Source organism: Leptopilina boulardi, unplaced genomic scaffold (assembly GCF_019393585.1).
Source record: "Leptopilina boulardi isolate dan_hultmark-lab unplaced genomic scaffold, ZJU_Lbou_2.1 LbouV2_40, whole genome shotgun sequence".
In the NCBI taxonomy this organism is placed as follows: domain Eukaryota; kingdom Metazoa; phylum Arthropoda; class Insecta; order Hymenoptera; family Figitidae; genus Leptopilina; species Leptopilina boulardi.
In genome coordinates, this window is record NW_026137974.1 from 1,267,231 (window position 1) to 1,294,076 (window position 26,846).

General features: G+C 19.1%; 2 protein-coding genes across 8 annotated transcripts in view; one reads left to right on the plus strand and one right to left on the minus strand.

Moving 5' to 3' along the window:
* Positions 1-9,729, minus strand: part of LOC127289217 (uncharacterized) — a 25,100-nt gene extending 15,371 nt beyond the window's left edge. For 3 of the 6 annotated variants that reach the window (XM_051317022.1, XM_051317020.1, XM_051317017.1), the window contains exons 1-3: positions 9,621-9,729; positions 2,356-2,550; positions 59-418 (exon numbers count right to left, since the gene is read on the minus strand). In XM_051317022.1, the coding sequence (XP_051172979.1) occupies positions 59-418; positions 2,356-2,550; positions 9,621-9,632 (567 nt within the window). In that variant the 5' untranslated portion in view covers positions 9,633-9,729. Of the gene's footprint in view, positions 1-58; positions 419-2,355; positions 2,602-3,490; positions 3,733-9,620 lie in introns of those variants that run through there. The other 3 variants (XM_051317021.1, XM_051317016.1, XM_051317018.1) reach the window with 2 other exon arrangements.
* On the plus strand, positions 4,353-25,879 carry LOC127289219 (fatty acid hydroxylase domain-containing protein 2). Of its 2 annotated transcripts, none has more exons than XM_051317025.1 (6): positions 4,353-4,611; positions 18,693-18,825; positions 19,092-19,195; positions 19,737-20,064; positions 20,550-20,822; positions 23,717-25,879. In XM_051317025.1, exons 1-6 carry the CDS (start codon positions 4,587-4,589, stop codon positions 23,874-23,876), a joined length of 1,023 nt encoding a protein of 340 aa, XP_051172982.1. In that variant the 5' UTR covers positions 4,353-4,586; the 3' UTR covers positions 23,877-25,879. The 2 variants fall into 2 exon arrangements, with proteins under 2 accessions (XP_051172982.1, XP_051172981.1); XM_051317024.1 differs by lacking the exon at positions 4,353-4,611 and adding an exon at positions 11,231-11,397.
* The last annotated feature ends 967 nt before the right edge of the window (positions 25,880-26,846 follow it).

The following is a 26,846-nucleotide window of genomic DNA, read 5'->3' on the forward strand; positions in this document are numbered from 1 at the left end:
AATTATTTTAATGGAAAATTATTAGGTATTTATAAATTTAATTAATTTTAAATAAAACCTGTGATAAAACGACGGGTGTTATTGGCAATTGTTGTTCTCGTTCATCGAGTTGTTGTCGAATTGCTTCAACTTTTTCCTCAACGGCACGTTTACTTTCAGTAATTTCACTTCTTCGTTGTTCAAATATTTTTTTATCCTCCGCCAATTTTCTTTGTAATAATGATGATTTTGCTTTTGGTGTTTTTGCCTGACTAATATCGTCCACATCATCATCATCGATTGTCTCCGAAAATAATGACGACGATACATCTGAAATAATTGATTTTGGCGTCGATTCACCCGATGTATTTTCATCTTTATTTTTTCTTTTCGATAATTTTGCTCTTGTTTTGAATTTCGTTAATTTCCTTGCGTACTCCTGTTTTAAAATTTTATTTTTAATTATTAAAACTAGCAATATTAAACGCGCGCAAGCGCGCCAAATTGAGTATTTAATTGTTTGTTATAAAGAAATTAAAGATTAATATTATCAATAATAATTTAAATTTATTAGAATATTATTACATATTAAATGATAATAATGAAAATTATTATTATATGTTATTAAATTATATATAAAATTGAATTATTTTCCAAATTTTCAATTTAAAATTCAATTATTTATCAAGTTTTCAATTTAAAATTAAATAAAATTCAAATATTACCCGAAATTTTAATTCAACATCAACTTAAATTAAATTATTATCCAAAATTTCAATTAAAATTCAATTATTTTCCAAAATTTCGAGTCAAAATTAATTATTATCAAAATTTTCAATCAACAATCAACTAAAATTAATTATTATCAAAATTTTCAATCAACTAAAATTAAATTATTTTCAAAATTTTCAATTTAAAATTCAATTATTTACCAAGTTTTCAATTTAAAATAAAATAAAATTCAATTATTTTTTAAAATTTTCTATTCAAAATTAATTATCGAAATTTTCAATTAAAAATGAACTTAAATTAAATTATTATCGAAAATTTCAATTAAAATTCAATTATTACCCGAAATTTTAATTCAACATCAACTTAAATTAAATTATTATCCAAAATATCAATTAAAATTCAATTATTTTCCAAAATTTCGAGTCAAAATTAATTATTATAAAAATTTTCAATCAGCAATCAACTAAAATTAATTATTTTCAAATTTTCAATCAACTAAGATTAAATTATTTTCAAAATTTTCAATTTAAAATTCAATTATTTACCAAGTTTTCAATTTAAAATAAAATAAAATTCAATTATTTTTTAAAATTTTTATTCAAAATTAATTATTGAAATTTTCAATTAAAAATGAACTTAAATTAAATTATTATCGAAAATTTCAATTAAAATTCAATTATTACCCGAAATTTTAATCCAAAATCAACTTAAATTAAATTATTATCCAAAATTTCAATTAAAATTTAATTATTTTCCAAAATTTCGAGTCAAAATTAATTATTATCAAAATTTTCAATCAGCAATCAACTAAAATTAATTATTTTCCAATTTTCAATCAACAATCAACTAAAATTAAATTATTTTCAAATTTTCAATTTAAAATTCAATTATTTACCAAGTTTTCAATTTAAAATAAAATAAAATTCAATTATTTTTTAAAATTTCTATTCAAAATTAATTATCGAAATTTTCAATTAAAAATGAACTTAAATTAAATTATTATCCAAAATTTCAATTAAAATTCAATTATTTTCCAAAATTTCGAGACAAAATTAATTATTATCAAAATTTTCAATCAGCAATCAACTAAAATTAATTACTTTTAAAATTTTCAATCAACAATCAACTAAAATTAAATTATTTTCAAATTTTCAATTTAAAATTCAATTATTTACCAAGTTTTCAATTTAAAATAAAATAAAATTCAATTATTTTTTAAAATTTCGATTCAAAATTAATTATCGAAACAATGCCAAAAAAAACATTGAAAAATTTTAACCAACACAAAATAATGTCAAACAATACATTTAAAAAAAAGCAAAAGACCTATAACAAATACTAACTTCAGGTGTGGACAGAATGTACGAAAGATATTCACGATTATTATATGTAATAATTATAATTCCTTTTTTTAATTTATTTGTTATTTTACTATTACTGTATTTTTTTTTAATTTCTAATTTTATTTATTATTTATTTTTAAAAAATAAAAAATACTTTTGTTTAAAAAATTGCAATAAATGAACAAACAGAATAGAAAAAAATGATGTAATCTGTAAATAAAAGTAAATTTTAAAAAATAAAAAAATTTTCTTGGGAAATTAAAAAAAGGAAATTAATTTTCGAAAAAAAAAAGAATAAAACCTGAATTTCCTCCTCCTTTTTCCGAAGACTCTGCTTATTGCGAAGCATAATATCCTTGAGTGATTCTAATTGACTTTTACTTTGTTCACAAGATTCCTTGAGATTAACACCAGGTTCATCCTCAGATGATTGTGATGGTGGTGGACCACCCTCCATTGGTCCTGGTGGTTCCTCTGATGTACTCCACATCGCGAACTGTATTAATAATATTAAAATTAAATACCACTTCATTATTTAAACTATAAAATTTTCTTTTTACAATTTTTCCCCATAAATCACCAAAAACTAATTTTTCTTTTTTTTTTTATTAATTTTTCCTTCAAATCAAATAATGTTTTGTGAAAAATTTTTTTTTTCCAATATGACTAGACCAAGTCTCACCCACTGCTCTCATTTTTTTTTTTTTTCGCGACTAATTGGATAGGCAAACGACTAGGGTAAACTAATTATGTTAGCAGAAGGAAAGAGAGAGATAAGAATATATTCAAACCCTTTGCCATGGTCGTTTGAAAATTACGTGACTTACAAGGGTATTTTCTGTCTCCCTCTCTTATTTTTTGCTTCCTTGATTAAATAACTCAATTATTGGGAATAATTTTTCAAATTAAAATTTTCTCAAAAATAACCCCCAAAAAAAAAAAATAAATAAATAAATAATTCGTAAATATCAATGTCGTTTAAATGAATTAGTCTCAAGGTTCTTTTTTTCTAGGTTAATATACAATTTAAGGGTCTTCTAAATATCGCAAAAAAATAATTAGTAAATAAATATCCAATTACGAAAGTGTAAAAAAACGAATTCGTTTCGAAAAAAAAGGGAAAGTTTCAACATAACCTCAAAAATGTTCAATTACGAAAAGTACGAAAATAAAGAAAACTTTCCTTCTCACGAGTTAAATTAATTTTTTTTTTTTCTAAATCAAATTTAATTCTTTAAAGAGAAAACAAAATTCCCTATTTTGATAATAAAATACACAAACGAATTGCAATAATGAAAATAAATATTTAGGGTTATGTCAACTAAAATTGTTATTTAATCACAATTTATCATATTAAAATGCGTGAAAAAAAGTTTCTGACACTGGAAATATTATTCTAAATATTGAAAATAATTATAAATACTACCCTTACTTACGTTTTATTTGTATTTTTTCCGATGTCAAGATGTTATTAACACGTCACTAGTTGACATAATTTTCCTACACGCACACAACAGAGATTATTATTAATGCAATAGAAAAAATAATACAATTGCCAAATATAGAGACTTTTTTTGAATTTTCATTTGTTAATTAATATCACATTAATAAAGAGTCTTCTTATCTATAGCGAATAATAAAAAAATCACTTATGATTAACAATATCGAAACCATTTTTCGATTTATTCGCCTCCACCGGAAACTGTTGGATTTAAATCACCACTGCGCATACGGCGCGACGCAGAACGTAATTTTCAAATATACAAAATTTTTTCTCTAAAACTGTTTTTTTTTTTAGAAATGTTTAAAGAAATATTTTCCGAATATTTTTAGAGTATTATTAGAATATTATTAGAATATTTTTTGGACTATTTTTACAATATTTTTACAATATTTGAAATATTTTTAGAATTGAATTTTTAAATATACAAATTTTTAAACAACTAACCTAACCTAACCTAAAATCCAACTTCCGTCTATTGGTATTTTGCAATAGAAACAAATACACAAAGAAATTAATCCGAAAAAAGATGACATTTTGAGGTTATGTCGAACCGGTGAATTCGTGAATTGAAAATAAAATCGCAATTGTAGAGTAAATTTGATAATTTTTTTTTTTTTGCATTATAATTAAAAAGGGAAAATCGAGAGTATTTTATAATAAATATATTTCTTAAATTAGAAATTCGCGCGCATGGGAAAAAAAAGGTTATTTTTACGATTGCAAAAGTTAGTCACTATTCGCGCACCATATATATACATAGATCAGGAAAGTTTATATATTCTCGCTCATATATATATAAAATTATGCTCTATATAGAGCAAGTTTCTAACCGAACAGAAGGAATTAGCAACGGCGCATTTGCCCGTCAGTGTTGAGCGTCTGCGTCTATCGAACGTTGTTATTCTCTGCACAAACGGCAAATGTCAAACGTTTTGACAACATTTCTCCATAGGAACTTGATATAATAAAAAAAAAAAAAACATACACATTAATTGAAATTAAAATAATCGGATTTTTTTTTCATCGAGATGGAGGAACAAACACAATGGAAAGGTATCAATTTTTCTATAATTCAATTTTTTTAAATAACAAAAAAAAATTTCTTTTTTGTTTTTTTTTGTTCCCTCCCGCGCGATCAATGTCTGTCAACAATGCGTTCATAAACCCTGACCTTTTCTTTATATATTATATCTATAATAGAATAATTAATTTTTCTTTAATTTGAATTATAGGAAAATTTTATCGCGATTTTGCTATTATTATTATTATTGTTATTATTTTTTTTTCTGCTATTGAATTTTTTTCATCGTAAAGAAAATTGGATTTATTTCAGATTTAGATATTAAATTATTGCAATTATTTTGGGGAAAAAAAATAAATGACGTTTCTTTTCGTTTGAGGGGATGAGTTTTTTTTTGCGATGGAAAAATCTATAAAAAGTTGATATATTGTTCATCAACATATAAGTAATGTGTGTTTTGCTTTTAAAAGTATCGTATCTATATATATATATATATATAGAGAGAGAGATGTTGATTCTTTGTAAAGATATATATATATATTTTTTTTAATATATGATTCATCTTCATATTAATTTTGTTGACATTCTCGAGTCTTTTTTTCTGTAAAATTTTTTTTTTCTATGCTTCGAGAGTATTATTTGCATTGTTAAATTATTATTCTTTTTTTTTTTATTCCATTTGTTTATTCGCATATAATTTATTTTACCAGGAAGAATTTGAGAAAAAATTCCATTGTATCGATGATTTTTGCAAATATGATTTATGGCAAAAAAAAAAAATTAATTAACATTATAAATTGATTGAGAAAAATTAATTAATTGAAGTAGCTTCAAATTTTCTATATTTTTTAATAATTTATTTATTTTTTTAATTAATTTATTATTTTCTTCAAAAATATTTCTTAAATTTTTCTTTTTGAAATTTTTAATTAATATTTATAGAGACTTTAATTAATGGTAATTTTAATTATTGGTGACTCTAATTTATTTATTTACAAAAATAATTTCCGTAAATCTAATACTAGTAATTTTTATCAATGGCAATTTTAATAAATTTTAATTTTAATTAATTGTAATTTCTGTTATTTGGTAATTTTAATTAACAGTATAATTTTAGTGCAAAGATTTTTTTTAAATAATTTAATAAATTTATAAATAAATAAATTAAAATTAAATGAATAAAAAATTAATAATAATAATAATAATAATGTTAATAATAATAATATTATTGGCCTGAAAATTTTTACTCGGAGGATTCGTAATCAGCGACCCCGAAAACCTCCGAGTAACAATTTTCAGGCCAATAATATTAGATTTTCATAAAGTCATGCGCCATATTGGATCCGCCATTTTGAATTTTGAAAAACTAACGTCGGATTCGTAATCAGCGACCCCGAAAACCCCCGAGTAACAATTTTCAGGCCAATAATATTAGATTTTCATAAAGTCATGCGCCATATTGGATCCGCCATTTTGAATTTTGAAAAACTAACGTCGGATTCGTAATCAGTGACCCCGAAAACCCCTCGAGTAACAATTTTCAGGCCAATAATATCAGATTTTCAAAAATTCATGCGCCATATTGGATCCGCCATTTTGAATTTTGAAAAACTAACGTCGGATTCTTAATCAGCGACCCCAAAAGAGTAACAATTTTCAAGCCAATTGCTCAAGATTTGGAAAATGTTTTTTGCATGTTTTTTTTAACATTCTTTTTGGAAAAAAACTATTAATTATTAATATTTAATAAATAATTTTTTTTTCAATAAAAAATTAATATTTAAAATATTTACTTATTTTTTTTATTGATTGTAATTTTTTTTTCAATACGTCTCCAAGATAGTAAAAAAGAAAGAAAATGTAAATAAACTTTTTATGTAGTACACAAAGAATCACACTTTTTTTTTATATTCCATAACGACTGCTTTTGCACTTTATGCGCACATCGACTTTATAATTTCTTTTCCTTGAAAATTGCATTTCTATATAGTATGTGTGTAAATTTTTTGTCATGCGTGCAATATTAAAAAAAAAAAAAAAAAGAAAAAAATAATAAGGCAAACAAATTGACTAATAGGAAAAATTTCCAATTTTCATAACAATACGGAAATCAATTTTGTTTTTTGGTTTTCTATTATTTTTTTTTTGTATTTTTTATAAATATAATTTTTATAAATAAAAAAAAAAATTATAAATATAAATTATATTAATATAAATTAAATGAATAAAATATAGAAATATAATAATATAAAATAATAATAATAATAATAATAATAATAATAATAATAATAATAATAATAATGATAATAATAAAATAATAATTAATAAAAAATAAATAAAATATAAATTAAATAAAATTATAAATATAAATTATATTAATATAAATTAAATGAATAAAATATAGAAATATAAAAATATAAAATAATAATAATAATAATAAAATAATAATTAATAAAAAATAAATAAAATATAAATATTTAGTCCTTTTTGATAATACTAAGTAACAATTGTGAACACGGATAATTTTTCGCATTTTTTACCATTATATTTTTCTATTTTATTTTCTCGTGAACAATAATATATACGTATTATTGTGTAATTTGTTTATTGAACGAAAATTTATTATCAAATATTGCAATAATAACAATAAAAAAAATATATATATTATTTATTATGAATGTTTATCTTGTTAATTTGCAGAAATAATTGTAAAAAATTGAATAAAGAATAAAACACGTTTAAGTAATTTTTTTATGCATAAGGAAAATTTTGATACTTTGTATATAAATTATATCTATATATATATATATATATATATATATGAGTGATAATATTAAGTATCATAAACGGAAAATAATTTTTTTTTTTTTTAAATTGCCGTAGAAAAATTTTTTAAATTTCTACAATAAAATTTCATTAATTAAATTAAATTAAATTATTTTTATTTTATCATTTATTCTTTTTTTTGTTTTCTCTTGTTTTATTATATTAATGATTTTGTTTCATTTATTTATATATTTTATTTATTTATTTGATAATTTGCAATTTTTGAAAATAATCTTATCTATTCACTGATGCTAAATATGTATGTTAACATTTTTTTTTTTTATTTTTTCGAGACGCAGAAAATTTAAATTACTATAATTTTCTTTTTTATACTGACAAAAAGAAACAAAAGTATATTATACTATACCAGTAAATAATAATTGAAACTATAATTTTTTTAAACTGTAATCTACAAAAATAATAATTATAAAATATTTGTTTACACAAATTATTAAATTAATTTTATTATTTTTATTAAATTTTTATTTTATCTAATTAATAATTGATTTATTAAATTATTATTAAATTTTTTTTTATTATTTTGACTATAATATTTTATTATTATTGAATTATATTTAATTTCATTATTATTATTATTATTATTATTATTATTATTATTATTATTATTAAGTTATTAAAAATTATTATTTTGAAAACGTTGTTATATGAATGATTTTATAATTTTATCAATAAAGGAAATTAGTTAACTAGAATTTAATTATCATTATTGTTGATTTTCTACGTTCAAATAGTATCGTATTTTTTATTTGTGTTGTAAATAAAAAATAAATACGCTTTAAAAAACCAAAAGAAGTAAACAAATAGAAAATTTACGCAGTTAATTTTTCTTTTTATTATTATTTGATGAAATCAATTTAGCGATCAATATTCAGTAAATTGATAAACTATTATTTATTTATTATTTAATAAAAATTTTATATTATTATTTTTAAAGATTAAAATATTTTTTTAAAATTTTAATTACTAATGAAAATTGCAGAAAATTTTACTAATTTTATTATCACTGAAAAAAAAATTTATTTAATTCAAATAATTGATTACTTTAGGTTATCAAATAAATATTTAATTCAAATAAAATTAAAATGTAAATTTTACCTTTATTTTTATAAATAAAAATTATTTAATATTTATTTAATAACAGTAAAGTAACCAATTATTTGAATCAAATAAAATTTTTTTTTCTATCAATATTTTTATCGTAAATAAATTAGTTATTAATTATTTTTATTCAACAATATTTAATAAATATATTTTTCAATTTTAATGTAGCAATTGAAAAAAAAATTCTCTAAGACATTTTTATATTTCAAAAAATATAAATATATAAAGAAAATGGAATTTTATCTCTCTGAATCTGAATAGAATTTTATAACAAGATTCTGAAAAGTATTGTAAAAGAAAATATTGATACAAGGAAATACATATATAGATATAGTTAGATATATGAGAAAATATGAGAATCACTCACAGGAATCTTGGGGGGAAATTAAAAAAAAAAAGAAAGAAAGAAAAAAGAAAAAAAAGAAAAGTTAGAATTTAAAGTTCCACACTAGTGTATGTATATATATATGAAACTCCTGCAAATCAAGGTAATGCAAGCTTGAAATTGAAAAATACAGCGAAAAATAGTGTAAATGAAAATAGATTACAAGAAATATTCACCTGAAATAAAAGATATAAATCCTTCTTTCATTTCTTTTGTTTTCAGTTATACGATCGAATACATATAAATAATATTCGTAATTTTAAACAAAAAATTTTTTTTCAATTTGAATTTTTTAAATATTAAATTAAAAAAAATTTTTTAATACTAAATTTTAAAAAATTAAATTAAAAAAAAATTTTCAATATTAAATTTTAAAAAATAAAATTAAAAAAAAATTTTTTTTAATATTAAATTTTAAAAAATTAAATTAAAAAAATATTATATTTTAAAAATAAATAAAATAGAAAAATAAAATGAAATAAAATAATAAAATAACATAAAATAAAATAAATAAATAATTAAATAAATAAAATAAAAATAAAATAAAGAAAACAAAATTAAATTTGAAATTTACGAGGGAAAAATTTAAATATTGAAAAAAAAATTAAAAAAAAAAAAAAAAACAAGTGTGGAACAATATAATGTACTGCGTTTATTATATGAAGTGTACTGGAAATTGGTAATTAAGAAAATTGACCGATTACATACATATACTGACATCAGCGAGAATATTCATTGTCCGATGTTGTGTGTTTGAGCTTTGGAGACTTTTTAGTATGCCACGAGTCACGAGTTTATCTAGAAAAATTGGAGCATTGAATTAGCGACTCTCACATTTACATTCAGAGTGAAAAAATAAAATATATTTTTTATCTGAAAGCTAAATAAATATTTATTTATTGCAAATAAATATTTATCTATTTTAAATAAATATTTATTTGCAACAAATAATTATTTTGAAAACATATATTTTTTTCAAATATTTATTTTAAAATAATTTTTGTTTTTTTCAAATAATTATATTTATTTGAAAATAATTTTCTTTTCAAATAATTATATTTATTTGAAAATAATTTTCTTTTCAAATAATTATTTATTTTGAATTTTTTTTTTCAAATTCTTTATTTTGATATAATTTTTCTTTTTCAAATTATTTATTTTGATATAATTTTTCTTTTTCAAATTATTTATTTTGATATAATTTTTTTTTCAAATTATTTATTTTGAAATAATTTTTTTTTTCAAATAATTATTTATTTATTTACGAAAAAAAAATTATTTTTGATATTTTTTGAATAAAAAATGCTTTTTATAAAATATTATTTAATTACATTAAAATAATTATTTTAAATCTCTATATAGATGAAAAAAAAAAAAACAAATGTCTCTACAGAAAAAAAAATTGCGGAAACAAATGAAACTTGAAACTATATTAAATAGCCTTAGGCTTCTTTGAAATATTTACTGTAGGTTTTTATTTAAAATTTTTTTTTATCTCCTCGCATATTTTGGCTTATATTCATTAATTAATAATTCTCTCGCGGGTAAAAATATTCATGAATTATTCATTTTCTATATAAATGTTTATTGTTTTTTCCCCCCTATTTTTTTTTTTTTAGAAAAAAGTGCCGCCAAAGAATATTAATTGTCTTGTTTTAGTCTTAAAAAAAAAAAATTGTTTATTAATCAGTACACATAAAATTTGAAAAAAAAAAAAAATTTTTGGGAAAAATTTTCTTCTTTATTGACAAATTTATTAATTTATCAATTTTTATTTTCTGATTAATTTTTATATTTATTTTATATTTATTGAATGTTAATTTATTATTTATTTTATTAGTTAATTTTATTTATTTATTTTATTAGGTTAATTTTATTTATTTATTTTATTAGTTAATTTTATTTATTTTTTTTTTAAATTTATTTTCTTATTTATTAAATATTAATTTCCTATTTAGTTTTTGTTGTATTTATTTTTTAATTTAAATGTTTTTATTTTATTTTTTTAATTATTATTAATTTTTTTATATTATATTTATTCACTATTTTTTTTATTTATCATTTTATTTATTTTTTTAATTGCATTTTATTTAATTATTTATATAAAAATCAAATTGTAAAAAAATTACATTATCAAATTAAAAATAAAATGCAAAATTTTTTTTTTTATTGCAAAAAAAAGGGATATTTTTTTTTTTTTTCTTTTTACGATGATCTTGAAATGTTGAAAAAGGCTATTGGCAGTATATATATATATATATATAAAGTTCGGATGCACTTTCGTTTATTATATGTTCGCTAAAGTTTAAAGCCACGAGATGGAGCGCACGGGATTCGCGAATTGCGAAGAGTTCCAAGTATAACAAGGAGAGGAATATATACTAAAACACTCTGCTTGCGTGAAACCAGTTTGTCGAGATGTATCGTAGGAGAAACAGGAAAAGTTCCTGGCGAACGAATCACAATAATAAATCACAAGAAAAATGTGAGTTTTACTGTTCGCAAAAAAAAAAAATAAATAATAAAAATTTTTTTTTCAAAAACAAAAAAAAAAGAAACAGTTTCCCGCGTTTCCGGTTTTTGAATTTTTAATTCACATGCGCGACAAGTGTTTTGTATTTACGATCATTCAATCGATATATACATTTTTATTCGTCGACGGGAAAAGAAATATTTTTTGTGTCTCTCCTCGAAAGAAAAAAAAAGTGACAAGTGATTAAAATTCGCTAATTTTTGTATTATTAAAAAAAAAGAATTGAAATAAATTATTAAAATTTCTTTAAAATTAATTGTTTAAAATATTTCTTTAAAGTTAACTGTTTAAAAAATTTATTTAAAATTATTTAAAAAATTTATTAAAAATTAAATTTTTTTTTACTATTTTTATTGATTTTTATTTATTAATTTTGATTTTGATAAATGTACCATATTTAAAAAAAAAAAAAATCAGTCAATTAAATTATTTTTTATTCTGGTGATTAATTTTTTTAAAACAATTTAATTAAATTATTTTATTATTTAATTTTTATTAAATTATTTTATTATTTAATTTTTATTAAATTATTTTAATATTTAAATTTAATTAAATTATTTAATTAAAGTTAGTTAAATAAATTATTTAATTATTTAAATATTATAAAATATTTTTAAAAATGCCAATAAATTTAATTAATTAATTTAAAAAAAAATACATGTTTTTTTAAATATTAATTTCTCATAACAAAAAATAGTACTAAATCAAAAGATTAGGGAACAAAAAACAACAACAAAAAAGAACATAATTTTGTCAAAAATTTCGAAATATAAACAAATTTCCAATATCGTATAATAATACAAATAAATGTGCGCGTGTGTAAAAAAAAAATATGTTTATCAATGAAATAACTTCGAAACATCATTTCTTTTTTTAATGATTGCAGAGGTCAAATATTTGGCGATAAATTGAAAACAAGAAAAAAATATTATTTGAAAATTCAAAATTCAAAATAACAAAAATTGAATTTATTATTTTCAATAATAATCTATGAATTTAATTTTTATTTATTTATTTAATTTTTATTTAATTATTTATTTAATTAATTATTTAATTTTTATTTAATTATTTATTTAATTTTTATTTAATTATTTATTTGTGTATATGCAAAAAAGTTGATTTTCAAGAGAGAAAGAAAAAGAGAGACAGAGATAAATAATACTCGCAGGAGGCTTTAATATTTTCAGGTGTTATTGGGTTTTTTTCCCCCTCTTTTTTCTTTTTCTTTTTCTTCACTCCAAAAGGTGAAAAACTTAGTTTCGACTTTATTTTGCTAAAAGCGTCGCGACTTTAAGTCACCTCAATTCAAAACCACTTTTCTTACACTTTAATCCATTGAAATATTAATTATATCCCAACCCCCAAAAAATCAAAGAGTGTAGATCTCAATCTCTTCTATTTTTTGTTCACTATAAAAAAAATATTCTATTTTTCATCGAGTTTCACGTTAATTTAATTAAAATTTTTTTTTAAATTCCGGTTTCAATTTTTTATTAATTAATTATTTATTATTATTTTTATTTCATTTTTTTTTTTTTTTTATAAAGAAATATATTTAAAAAAAAATATATTTATTTCACTCCATGTACATCTCTTTGGATTATTATTATTTTTATTATTATTATTATTATTATTTATTAATTTATTTTTTATTAATAAAAATAATATATATTAATAATATGTATTCTTTTTGGCTCTAGGGAAGAAAACAATCGCTTTTATCCCTAGGCCATAAAGTGACATTTTTGACCCTAGGGAATTATATTTTATTATAAATTATTATTTAAAATAATAATTTTAATTATTTATTATTAGTTAATTTATTATTGTTTAATTTTTTTTGAATTTCAAATGAGAAAAAAATTTTTTTTTTTTATTTTTTTGGAATAAAATATATTTTTTCAAAAACAATTATTATTGTCAATAACAATAGCTCACTCACTCTCTCATTGAGAATGAAATGGGAATAAAAGGGGCTATTAATTATGATAATTAACTTGATTTGCATAAATAATAAAATGTGAACTATTATTTATATATATATACACACACATTGAGAGAAAATTAGTAGTTTCGAGTTTTAAACGATTGATGGTTCCAAAAGGTTTTGGTCCTCACCCCCCCCCCCACCCTCCTTCTCATCACCTCTTTTGAATATTAAACGAAATAAATTGATTTACTGTGAATTCGAGGACGATTGAAAATTTCCGCTTGTTTTCGTCAAATGACATTTACGATTTGAGTAGTATACCTATACACATATATATTTATATATATATATATATGGGGAACACATGTCGAAGGGTCGTTGATCGAACGACACGTCGCGTCGTCGTTGTCGTCAATTCCATCAGGAAATCGGAATTGATGCCTGTCACTAAGAAATATTTTTTTTTTTCATTTTTTATAATATTTATTGCTTTTCAAATTTAAAAAAAAAAAAATTTTCTCTCGTTTTGTAGAACAATAAAAAAAAAATTAAAAATAATATTTTTTTCGTCCAAATTGAATTTTTTTTATATTAATAATTTTTTATCCAAATTAATAATTGTATTATTTTATTAAAATTAATTAAAAAAAAATTAGTAATAATAGAAAATAAAAATAATAATAATAATAATAATAGGTATTAATAATTAATAAGAATAATAAGAATAAAAATAAAAAAATTATAATAATTATAATAACAATAGTACGAAAAAGATTTTTTTACATATTCTATGAAAAACAAAAAATAATAATGAATAAATAATTATTTATTTATAAATACCTAATAATTACTAATTAATATATTTAGAACAATAGTTTATTAAATTAAAAATAATTAATTTACCTATTAATTCATTACTAAATACCTATTATTTATTTATTTTTTTTGTTATTCATTTAAAAAAAAAATTAAACTATAATGAATAAAATTATTCTTTAATTTTTTTGATTTATTTTTTAATGAGAAAAAATTTTTTTACAAAAAAAAAATTGAATTTAAAAAATAAAAATTGAAAATATAATATTGAATTAATTAAAATTACTATATCTATATATTGTAAAGAGTTGAGATAAAATGAAAAGGGGGGAAAAAAAAATTTAGAACAGTGATTTTCACTTTGTCCAATTCAATTTTTTTTTTTTTTTTTTTTACACACAATGTATTTGCTTATAGCGGTAATTTTTCTCTGAAGTATATATATAATACTTGAACTATCCGTTACGTCCTTTCAGTGATGAATACGATTTTTAATTGGGGATTTTTGTGAATTTAAGGAGAAAAATTTAATTCTTTTAATTTCAAACGACATATTTTTTTTTTTTTTTTTTTTTAAATCAAACCCCTTATTAAAAATTATTATCAATTGCTTTTCAACTTTGTCAGTCAAATAAATTGCACTTAAAAAAAAGCTTTTTAAATTTTTTTTTTACTTCATTTTTTAAAAATAATTATTAGAATTATTAGAATTAGAATTATTAGAATAATTATTATTTATTTAGAGGAATAAAATTCAATTATTTATAAGGAGAGAATTTTAAATTAAAGAAATTTATTTATTTTCTAAAAAAAATTTAAATATTCTTTTCCAATTTTTGTTTATTAACAAAAAAATTCAAATATTTTTATGAATTTAAAAAAAAACATTATTCTACTTTTCTATAAATATAGAAAATAGTTTTATATTTATTTTGAACGTTATTTATTTATTAACATACAGGCAAGTATTAATTATTTTTTTTTTTTTTTGGTAATTATTTTATTTGAATAATTTTTATTTCCTGAATAAAGAAACTATTATGTATTTCGTTTCGAGAAAAAAAGTGAAATATAAAAAAAATTTCATTGAATAAAATTTTTTTCTTCCATTTATGTATACAAAAAAAAAAAAGGGAAATAAAATATTTTTAATTAAAAAAAATTTATATAAATTTGAAATTTGAGAGTTTGTGAAAAAAAAAATAGAATTTAATAAATATTTCTTTTTTTAACGAGAGAAAAAAAAATTGGGAATAAAAATTTAAAAAAAAAAAATTCTCCCAACTCTTTTGTGTGAGGGAATAAAATTTTTTTTTTTTGTGCTTGGTGATTGAAACCTTGATTTTAACAACACCGTTAGTCACATTGACCGCTTGTTCTACATTCTTTATCAAAATTCACGAACCTTCGTGATTTTTTTTTTCTATCCCCCATCATTTCATGAACAGTATAATTTAAATATTCCAATTGGCATTATATTTAGCGATCAACTATATAATAAATCATAAAATATATTTTTTTTTTACAAAAAAAAATAATTCATTATTAATCATAATTATTAATACTAATTAATTAGTTATTAACAATTATTAATGCTATTTAATTACTTATTAATAATTGTTAATAATATTTTTATTATTATTATTATTATTATTTTTATTCGTTATTATTAATTATTTCTAATTATTGCTAATTGTTACAAATAGTTATTAATTATTTCAAATTATTACTAATTATTATCTATAAATTATTATTATTATTTTTATTCATTATTATTAATTATTTCTAATTATTGCTAATTGTTACAAATAGTTATTAATTATTTCAAATTATTACTAATTATTATCTATAAATTATTACTAATTGTTATTAATTATTATAAATTATTATTTTATTAATTATTTAGTAATTTTTAATTTTTCCATCAAAAATAAAAAGTTGCAAAAAAAAAAAATGTTTAACAATAATTTTTTAAAAAATTGAAAAATTAATTTATTAATACTTTTGTTAATCTAGTAATATTTATGTATATTGATTAAAAAAAAAAAAAAAAAAAAAAAAGAGAATGAATTTTTTTTTCTCCAATAATAATAAAGAAAAAAAAGAAAAGTAATTTTCGAGTGACAGTTAAGTTTCTATTAAAGAGGGGTTTATTAACTGTTTAATATCTTTTTGCTCGCTTTTAAAAGAGGTCATTAAAAAAAAGGGAGGTAATTGTGTTATTTGAAGTACTATCGTGTTTCCCTCGTTGGAATATATATATATATTTTTTTTTTCTTTCTTTTTTTCCTAAAGCCCGTAAAGGACCTTCGCCTACATTTTCGATCAATTTGCACCATTTTCATCTCATAAATAATTAACGTTATTTCCTGTTTAAGCCGCATAACATGTCTTTTCTATATATAGAATTTACAAATGGGGAATTTTTTTTCCTCTTTTTTTTTTTTTTCTCTTTGACCGAAAATCAATGAAATTTGAATGTTAAAATTGTTCAATATATTCGAGGCCGAGAAATTAATTCGTCATTTAGTCACGATATTTAAGATGACTATATATATATTACGAAATCCTTAAGTGCATTTCAAACAGAAATAAAAAATTTTCCAAAAAAAAAAATATATATTTCAAATATTTAAAAAAAAACAATCGAAAATATTTTTTGAAATTTAAAAAAATATATTTTGAATATATTTTTAAATAAAAATATTTTTTTTCTATTGACAAATATTACCTACAATATTTTTTTATTGAAAAATATATTTATTTCAAATAAATAAATAAATAATAAATAAATAATAAATAAATAATAAATAAATAATAAATAAATAATAAATAAATAATAAATAAATAATAAAATAATAAATAAATAATAAATAAATAAATAATAAAATAATAATAACAAATAAATAAATATTAAAAGTTTTTTTTATTGAAAAATATAATGAAGGTATTTTTTAAATACCTAAATATCTAAAATTTATTTAATTTTTTATGTGTAAATACTAAATAAATATTTTTAATATTTCAAATTTAATTTAATATTTTTTTTTATTTTATCTCAATTTATTAATTTCTGTTCATTAAAAATAAATTCATGAAAAAAATTTAATTTTCAAAATGAATTTTTTTTTTCAATTCAAAATTTTTAGTGAATGAAATTTTTTTCTTCAATTAAGTGAGATTTTAGCAAATTTGAAATATATATATATTTTTTTTTTTGTGAATTTGCTATGAATGAGAAAGTGTCATTTACAATATACATATATATATATATTTATAGAAAAAGATCCGGAGCACTTAGTCAAAAACTTTTGCCAATATAGACGTAGAGAGAGAGAGAGAGAGTGAGAGAGAGGAAACCACATCAATTTGTGGCATTTCATATAAGCGAATATCGAACATGACTAAAAATAAAATCACATTATCGGCCACGAACCTCTATCACATTTCTCCTGCTGCTAATTGCCCTCTCTCGCGGTTCATATTGTTAATTACCATATACACTTTCGCGCGCCTCATCGGTAAATCGATTTTTGCCCTGAAAATTCCATTTTTAAATTTCCATTTTTTTAATATTTAACAAAAAAATTGATTTTTATCGAAAATTTTGAATTTTTCTTAATTTTATTTCGTTGTGAATTCAATTTATTTTTTTTTGTTCTTTTCAAATTCAAATTTCTTTCCAAAACAAAAAATTCAATTTTGTTTTTTTAATTGGAAAATTTGGAATTTTTCTTAATTTTATTTCATTGTAAATTCAATTTATTTTTTTTTTCTATTCAAATTACTTTTCAAAAAAAAAAAAATTCAATTTTTTTTTTTTTATCGAAAATTTTGAATTTTTCTTAATTTTATTTCGTTGTAAATTCAATTTTTTTTTTGTTCTTTTCAAATTTAAATTTCTTTCCAAAAGAAAAAATTAATTTTTTTTCTTTTATCGAAAATTTTGAATTTTTCTTCATTTTATTTCATTGTAAATTCAATTCATTTTTTTTGTTCTATTCAAAATTCAATTTTGTTTTTTTAATCGAAAATTTGGAATTTTTCTTAATTTTATTTCGTTGTAAATTCAATTTATTTTTTTTTTTTGTTTTTTTCAAATTCAAATTTCTTTCCAAAAAAAAAATTCAATTTTGTTTTTTTTATCGGAAAATTTGGAATTTTTCTTAATTTTATTTCGTTGTAAATAAAATTCATTTTCTTTTCAAAATAAAAATAAGTAAAAATAATTTTCTACAAATTATATATAAAAAAAAAAAAGAAAAATGTTTTTCTTCTTCAGAAAAAAAACCCCCCAACCAAAATTTATATATAAAAAAAAAAAATATATATTTAAATAAGGAAAATTAAAAAACAGAATTGAAAAATTGATTATTCTGATTTGGTTGAGGCAAAAAAAAAAAAAAAAAAGAGAAGGAAGAACATTTTTTTTTCTTTTTTGCAACGGAAATTGAAAATTTTAATTAATTTTTTCTATATTTTCTTTTTTCTCACCTTACAGCTGCTCCTTCTCCGACCAATGATGCCAGTAAAAATCAAACGCCACCCACGTTACTTTCGAGTTTGAGAAGTGTTTTATTTGTCATTGGAACTGTGGTCGTTGCAATTGCCGCTGTTTGTAATTCTCTCACCTGGTAAAAAAAAAAAATACATAATTTAATATTAATAATTTTATTTCTCTATACAATATTTCTCTATACAAAATTATTGAAAATAATTTTCGTTTATTTATTATTAATTAAAATTTACTAATTTAGGGGAAAAAATAATAATTTCTTTTCGTTTAATTAAAAATTTAGGGGAAAAAAAATAAATTTTTTTTCGTTTAATTAAAAAATTTGGAAAAAAAATAATTATTTTTTTTTTTTCAATAATAAAAAGAAATATTTTTTTTTAACAGGCATCTACAGAGGTTTTGGGGCGCCTCAGGTGATTTTTGGCAAGCGCAATGGGACAAAATTTTAGATAAAGTGGGAGACGATCCCGTCACGTTGTGGGTGTACGGTAAGAAAATTATTAAAAAATCCAAAGCAGATTTTTGGAAAATTAATTTTTTTACACAAGAGAAGCAACAAAAAAAAAAAATTTTTAATACAATTTTAGAAAAATAATTAATTTTACCGTAAATAAGTATTTGAAAAAAGTAAATTTTTCTAAATATGAATTTAGAAAAATAATTGAGATTTTATCTAAATAAGAATTTGAAAAAAAAATTTAAATACGAATTTAGAAAAATAATTGATTTCATCTAAATAAGTATTTTTAATATTTTGTATTTTTTTTTAAATACAAAATTTTAAAAATACAAAATTAAGAAAAATAAATTTTTTAAAATAAAATAAAAAATATTTATTTTTTCAAAAAGTCGTAATTAAAAATAGTTTTTCAAAAACAAGAATTTTTTTTTTTTTACTTTCAATTTTAAATTTGAAATAAAAATAATTTTTTTATTTCAATTAAAATCAAATAAAAATGCTTTTTTAAAAATAAATTAATTAATTTTCTCTCAATAATTCCTCTGTTTTTATTTTTTTTTTCTAAACAGGATCCATAGGTTTAACATTTATTGTTTATTGGGTATTTGGTGGAATTTATACAATTCTCGATATAACGAATAAACCGGCGGCATTACGTCGATATAAAATTCAACCGGGCACAAATGAACCAGTCGATTCAAAGGAATTGTGCAAAGTAATAGCACAAGTGCTATTTAATCAACTAATCGTGAGTTTGCCATTATCGTATGTCAGTTATCACTTGATGGAATGGCGTGGCTATCCTTCAGTTCGTGAACTTCCAACATTTCATTGGGTTTTAGCTGAACTCGCTATTCACATTCTTTTCGAGGAAATCGGATTTTATTATTCTCACAGGTAATTAATTATGTAAATTTCGGTTTTTTTCCTAATTTTTTAAATATAAAAAAAAAATTTTTTTTTGCCTTGTAATAAAAAAATTCTACTTTTAAATTTCAAAAAAAAAGTAATAAATTAATAATAATAAATTCAAATAGAAAAATTAAATTTCAATAAATATTAATTTTGTATTATTATATTATTATTATTATTATTAGTATTATTATTATTATTTTGTAATTTTAGTTTGAAACTTTTTTTTTAAATTAAAAAGAAAAAAAATTATCAAAAAAATTGTGTTGCAAATTTTTTAATTAAGAAAAAATTATTTAAAAATTATTCTAGTTCGAATTTTTAAAAAAAATAGTATTTTTTAATCCAAATTAAAATTTTCTAAAATATTTCTTTTTTTTAGAATTAGAATTGAAAAAAAAGAAAAATGTTTAAAAAATGGAAAAAAAATTATTTAAATACAAAGAAAAATAATTCCTTTTTTTTCGCAGATTATTGCACAGTCGTTATCTTTATAAATATATTCACAAACAACATCATCAATGGACCGCGCCAGTTGCTGTGACTGCAATTTACTGCCATCCACTTGAGCATATTGGCTCAAATTTAATTCCACCATTTTTGGGTGTTCTCATATGTGGTTCTCATGTTGCCACAGCATGGCTATGGTTTTCACTCGCGATTTTATCAACGCTCAACGCTCATTCAGGATATCATTTGCCATTTTTTCCCTCGCCCGAGGCACACGACTTTCATCACTTGAAGTAAGTGCGCTTCAAGCGATTGTTTTTTTATCCTTTTTTTTCCTTTTCTTTTTTTTTTTTTTTTATTTCCTCCTCCACATCACATATATTATTTATTTCTCTGTGGATTGAAGAAGGAAAAAAATTGAATTTTTCTTTTTGCAAAAAAAAAAAAAATTTCATTTCTCTCAAAAATTAGAAGAAAAAAAAACGACAAAATATTTTTTTTAAATATAAAAAATATTTATTTATTATTAATTATTATTATTATTAATTATTATTATTATTAATTAAAAATAAATAAATATTATGAGAAAAAATAGAAATTTCGTAGATTCAGAAAAATTTTCAAATATTTAAATTTTAATAATTTTTTTCGTTCACGAATTTAATAAATTATTATTATTATTATATTGAATATTTTTTTGTCTTATTTTATTATTATTATTGCAAAAGGACTTGTCCCGTCAATATATTAACATTAAAAAAAATAATTATATAATAATAAAATGCTTAGTCTGTCCTTCTGTCCTAACTTGAAGTTGGCCTTTTCTGATTTCACGTGTTTTTTTTTGAATAGTAATCTTATTACGTGTCAAATTTTGACAATTCTTTTTCTCATTTTTGCCAAAGTTGTATAATTGTGTTTCCAAATTTCGGAATAAGTTTCTTTAAAATTCCAAATTCGAAAATTCAATTCACGAAGCTGAAGTACACAACGTTTACCAACGAAATTTTTTTAAAAGTTTTATATTGATTCAAAAATTGTATACAAATACAAAAAATTTATGATGAGAAAAAAGATGCGCCAGGAAATTCCCTACAAGATAGTAATTTGAAAAAAATTTATTTTTAAAAATTAATTTTTAAGGTACCAGGGGCCAACGAATACTTATTAAATATTAATTATAAAAACACAGGCCTCGAATCAACTTAAAGACACAAAAAAAGTCGTTTTAGTCGATTTATATTCCAAAAAAAAGTAGATTTTTTTTTTATTTTAACAAAAATATTTTACAGATTTTTATATAAAAATTTTTTTTTTAATAATAATCCTTTTCGAAGGGTTAAGGTTGAAATTTTTAGAAATAATTAAATTTCAAAAGATATATTGTTAATTTTCAAACAATTATTAAATTTTACAGAACTAAAAATAATTTATCAAATAATTTTTGGAAAACATTTTTTAAATTTAATTGAATTTTCCAAAGATTTAAAATTGAGATTTTTGAAATTAATTGAAACTTTAAGTGTTTTGTAATTAAAATTTTAGATGATTTCACTAAAAATTTATTAGAAAATGCGGACAAAATACAATAATTTGAAAATAATTTTTAATTGAAAAATGGTTTCAGATAGTTGAAATTTCAAAGAATATTATTGAAATAGTTAAAAATAATTGAATTTCCTTAGAGTTATAATTGAAATTATTAAATTTCAAAAAATAAAATTTTCGATGGAAAATTTTAGAAATAATTAAATTTTAGATGCTTTTAAATTCAATTAATTTTGAATTCAAATTTTTGAGAATAACGAAATTTTATTTGATTTTAAATTTGGAAAATAATTGAATTTCAGTTCATTTTGAATTGAAAATTTTGTGAAATAATTGAATTTTAATTGAAATTTTAGATAATAATTTAATTTAAGTTCATTTTTGATTGAAAATTTGGATAATTAATTTTGAATAGAAATTTTAGAAAATAATTGAATTTCAATTAAAATTTTTGAAAATAATTGAAGTTTAATTGATTTTGAATTGAAAATTTGGAAAATAATTGAATTTCAATTAATATTAAATTGAAACTTTGAAAAGTAATTTAATTTTACTTGATTTTGGATTGAAAATTTTAAAAATAATTGAATTTTAGTTGATTTTAAATTGCAAATTTTGGAAAATAATTGAATTTTAGTTGATTTTCAATTGAAATTTTGGAAAATAATAGATTTTGAATTGAAAATTTGGAAAATAATTGAATTTCAATTGAAATCTTAGAAAATAATTAAATTTTAGTTAATTTTCCATTGAAATTTTGGAAAATAATTGAATTTTAGTTGATTTTGAATTGAAATTTTTTTAAATAATTGAATTTTAATTGATTTTGAATTAAAAATTTTGGTAAACAATTGAATTTTAATTGAAATTTTGGATAATAATTTAATTTAAATTCATTTTTGATTGGAAATTTGGATAATTAATTTTGAATAGAAATTTTAGAAAATAATTAAAATTTTATTTCATTTTTAATTGAAAACTTGGTAAATAATAAAATTTTAAATTGAAAATTTTTGATAATTATTGGATTTTTAATTGATTTTGAATTAAAATTTCGGGTAATAATTGAATTTTAGTTTATTTTGAATTGTAATTTTTAAAAAATAATTCAATTTTATTGTGATATTTTTTTTTTAAATTATAAACAATTGTTAAATTTCATAAAAATTTTAATTGAAAAATAATTTTAATATAATTGAATTTGTGATGTATTTCATTAAAATTATTAAAAATAATTAATTTAGTGAAGAATCATTTTAGTTCAAAATTTGTTAAATAATTGAATTGAAGAAGATCTGAAGAAGATCTACATTTTATACTAAAAAAAAATGTATTTTATTTACATATTTTTTCAAATGTAAAAAAAATGTCGCATTTTATTAAAATAAGTCGATAAAAGTCGTATTTTTGAAAAAAAAATCGGAAAAAGTCGTATAATTCGAGGCCTGTAAACATATAATTTTCATTATTATCATTTAATATGTAATAATATTCTAATAAATTAAATTATTATTGATAATATTAATCTTTAATTTCTTTATAACAAACAATTAAATACTCAATTTGGCGCGCGTTTAATTTTGCTAGTAACACAATAAATAGAAAAATAAAAATATATTTTAAAAATTTCCTCTTTCAGATTCAATCAATGCTTTGGAGTATTGGGAGTTTTGGATCGTCTTCACGGAACAGACACGCAATTTAGAAATTCGCGAGCTTGTGCGCGACACATCACAATGCTTAGTTTTGTTCCACCGCGAGAAGCATTTCCCGATGAAGTGAAATACAAGTCAAAATAAAAAAAAGAAAAAGAAAAACTCTTCTGAAATTTGAATTTTTTGAAAAATTGCACAAGAAAAAATTTGATTCGCATAAAATTCCCCCGAATTAAAAAAAAGGGCGATAAAAATTTCAACCATATTTTTTTGAAAATATGAACTAAATAAAAAATTTCTTTTTTTTTTTCTCATGAACAAAAATATTTCATCAAATCGTATTCATGAAGAAAAAAAAAAAACACCTTGGGGGAAAAATTACAAAACATTTTCTTTTTGCGAATTAAAGAAATATTAATTTAGATAATTACAATTATTGATTTTTAAGAATTATGAATATATTTAGACGTACAAATTAAAAATAATCGCGCACTTTAGGTGCAAAGTAAAAAAATAATTTAAAAAAAAAAAAATGGTGCAAAACTGAAAACAAAAAAAAAAAAATTATATATAGTATATTATGCAAGATCTTTATACGTACTTTGCACGACTGTGGAGCACATGTGATACGTTATGAATTTTTGCAAAATGCGTCGTTTTTTCGTTTCTTTAATGAATCTATAAGCTTACGCATTTTTGTTTATTATTTTATTTTTTTATAATTGCACAAATCATCTTTTGTAAAATAAAAGATGGGAGAAAAAAGTATATTTTTCACGACTTTTCAAGTTTGATGCAGAATATATAAAAAAAAAAATTTTTTTAATTATAGAAAAAATGTTTAAAACATTTTATGATTATTTTTAATTTTTAAGGAAAAAGGGTTTTAAAAATAATTTTTAATTAATAAAAATGTTGTTTTTTTTTCACAAAAACATAAAATATTTATTTATTTTGTTAAAAAATATTTTTAAAATTTAATTAATAGAAAAAATTTTGAAACAAATATTAATTAATAGAAAATATTTGTTAAAATATTAATTAATAAAAAGTATTAAATAGAAAATTTTAATTTAAAAAAAATAATTCAGAAAAAAATAGTTTATTTTTATAATTTTATATTTTTTTCTACGCAAATAAATTTGTAATTACAGTTTGTTTTTGAAATAGCAAATAATTTTTTTTTTTTTGGAAGATACCAAAATTATTTCTCCAATTATGTAAAATAGTTTTTCTTTCTTTTTTTATAAAACTTTTTTCAGTGTAAGAAAATTATTTCTAATTTCTAAATTTCTTTTTTTTTGTATAAAAAATTCCGAAAAGTGAATTAAAAGAGAAAATTCTGTCTCAGACTTGAGAAATTCGAAAAAACGAGCGCGCACAGTTTTATTAATTCGAAAAACGATTTTTTTTCAATTCTAATATATATATATATATATTGTATATTAACCAATCAACGACTGTTTTTTCGAAAATTTATTTTGTTAATTATAACCTCCTTCTGCCTGTCTCGAGAGAATAGAAGAACAAAAAAAAAAGAGAATGACAGACAAAAGAGAGAGATGGATTAAAAAGAAAAAAAAATAAACGTTCTCACAACTATTTTTGTATTAAAAAAAAAACCTTTGTTACACACAGCAAAGAAAGAGAAAAAAAAAATAAAAATAAAACAATATTGCCTCTATACGTGTAGATTTTAGTCTGTGTAAAAGAAAGAAAAAAAAACAAAACGTAATCTTTCACTTAGTGAAGAGAAAAAAAAAACAAAAATTAGAAAAAAAATCGAGAAAACAATTTCAAAAAAAAATAAATAAATACCTAAATCATTTTCGGGATTATTTTCTACATTTTTCGATAATAGAAGAAAGAAAAAGAGAAAAATTATTCTTACACATATATACTGAAAAGATATTGCAAATAACGAAACAAAAAAAATGGAATTTCTATTTTAATTCAAAGTTAATAATTGAAGAATTTTTTTTCTTCTCCAAAAAAAAAAAAAAAAAAGGAAATGAAAATTTATCCTTCTTTTAAAAGAGGATTCTAATATTTCACGACGTTCGTGATTTATAACTTTAATCGACGGGCGAAACTACGTTTATGTATATTATGCGATAAGCTTATTAATAAAATCGTAAAAAAAAATAGTCAATTTCATTTATTTCTTTATATCCAAACTCAAATTAAATTTTTCTTTTAAATTGTAAATAAAAAAAAATTCTAAATTAAAAAAAAAAGTGAATTTGATAAAAAATCTATTTTTTCATTTTAGAATTTTTTTTTTTTTTTAATTAAAATTTGTTTAAAATTCTTTTCCTGTAATTGAAACAATCAAAAATCGATAAAATTCTAAAAATGAATTTTTCAATTGGAAATTTTTTTTAAAATTCTATTCTTGTAACTAAAATAATCAAAAATCCATAAAATTCTGAAAATAGTGGATTTAGTAAAAAAATCACTTTTTATTGTATTAGATTTTTATTGTATCTAAATTTTAAGTAGTTTTTTTTTCTTACATATTTTTACAAAAATAATTGTTTTGTCAAAATATATATATATATATATGTATGTAGATATATTGATTATGTTTTGTATAAAAAGAGAAAACAAAATTACATCTCAAAACATTCCTTAACTTAAAAATGCGAATTACAAAAATGATAATTTTATATCAAAATATTTTTTTTTAACACAAACAAAAAAATTTATTTTAATACGCGTAAAAATAAAATTATAGGTCCAAAATTACGTTAGAATATTCTTTGGTCATGTTTATATATGCATTTCAAATAATATCTTTAAAATGATTATAAAATAATTATCAATATAGAGTAGCGCAAAAAAAAAACAAAAATTTGCGATAAAGAGAAAGAAATTTTTTTTCTTTTAAAATCGAAGAAAAATATAAAAACAAAAAATTTATTTGAAAAATATTTTTTTTTGGGGAGGGGAAATAATTTATAAAAATTAAAAAACACTTGCGTTTGATAATTTTGCGATATTTATTTTTAAATTTGTTTTAATTTTTATTTTATTGATTTGTGTATTTTAATTTTTATTAAATTATTTTTTTTTGTAATATTTTTCAAAATATTAATTTGTAATAATTATTTG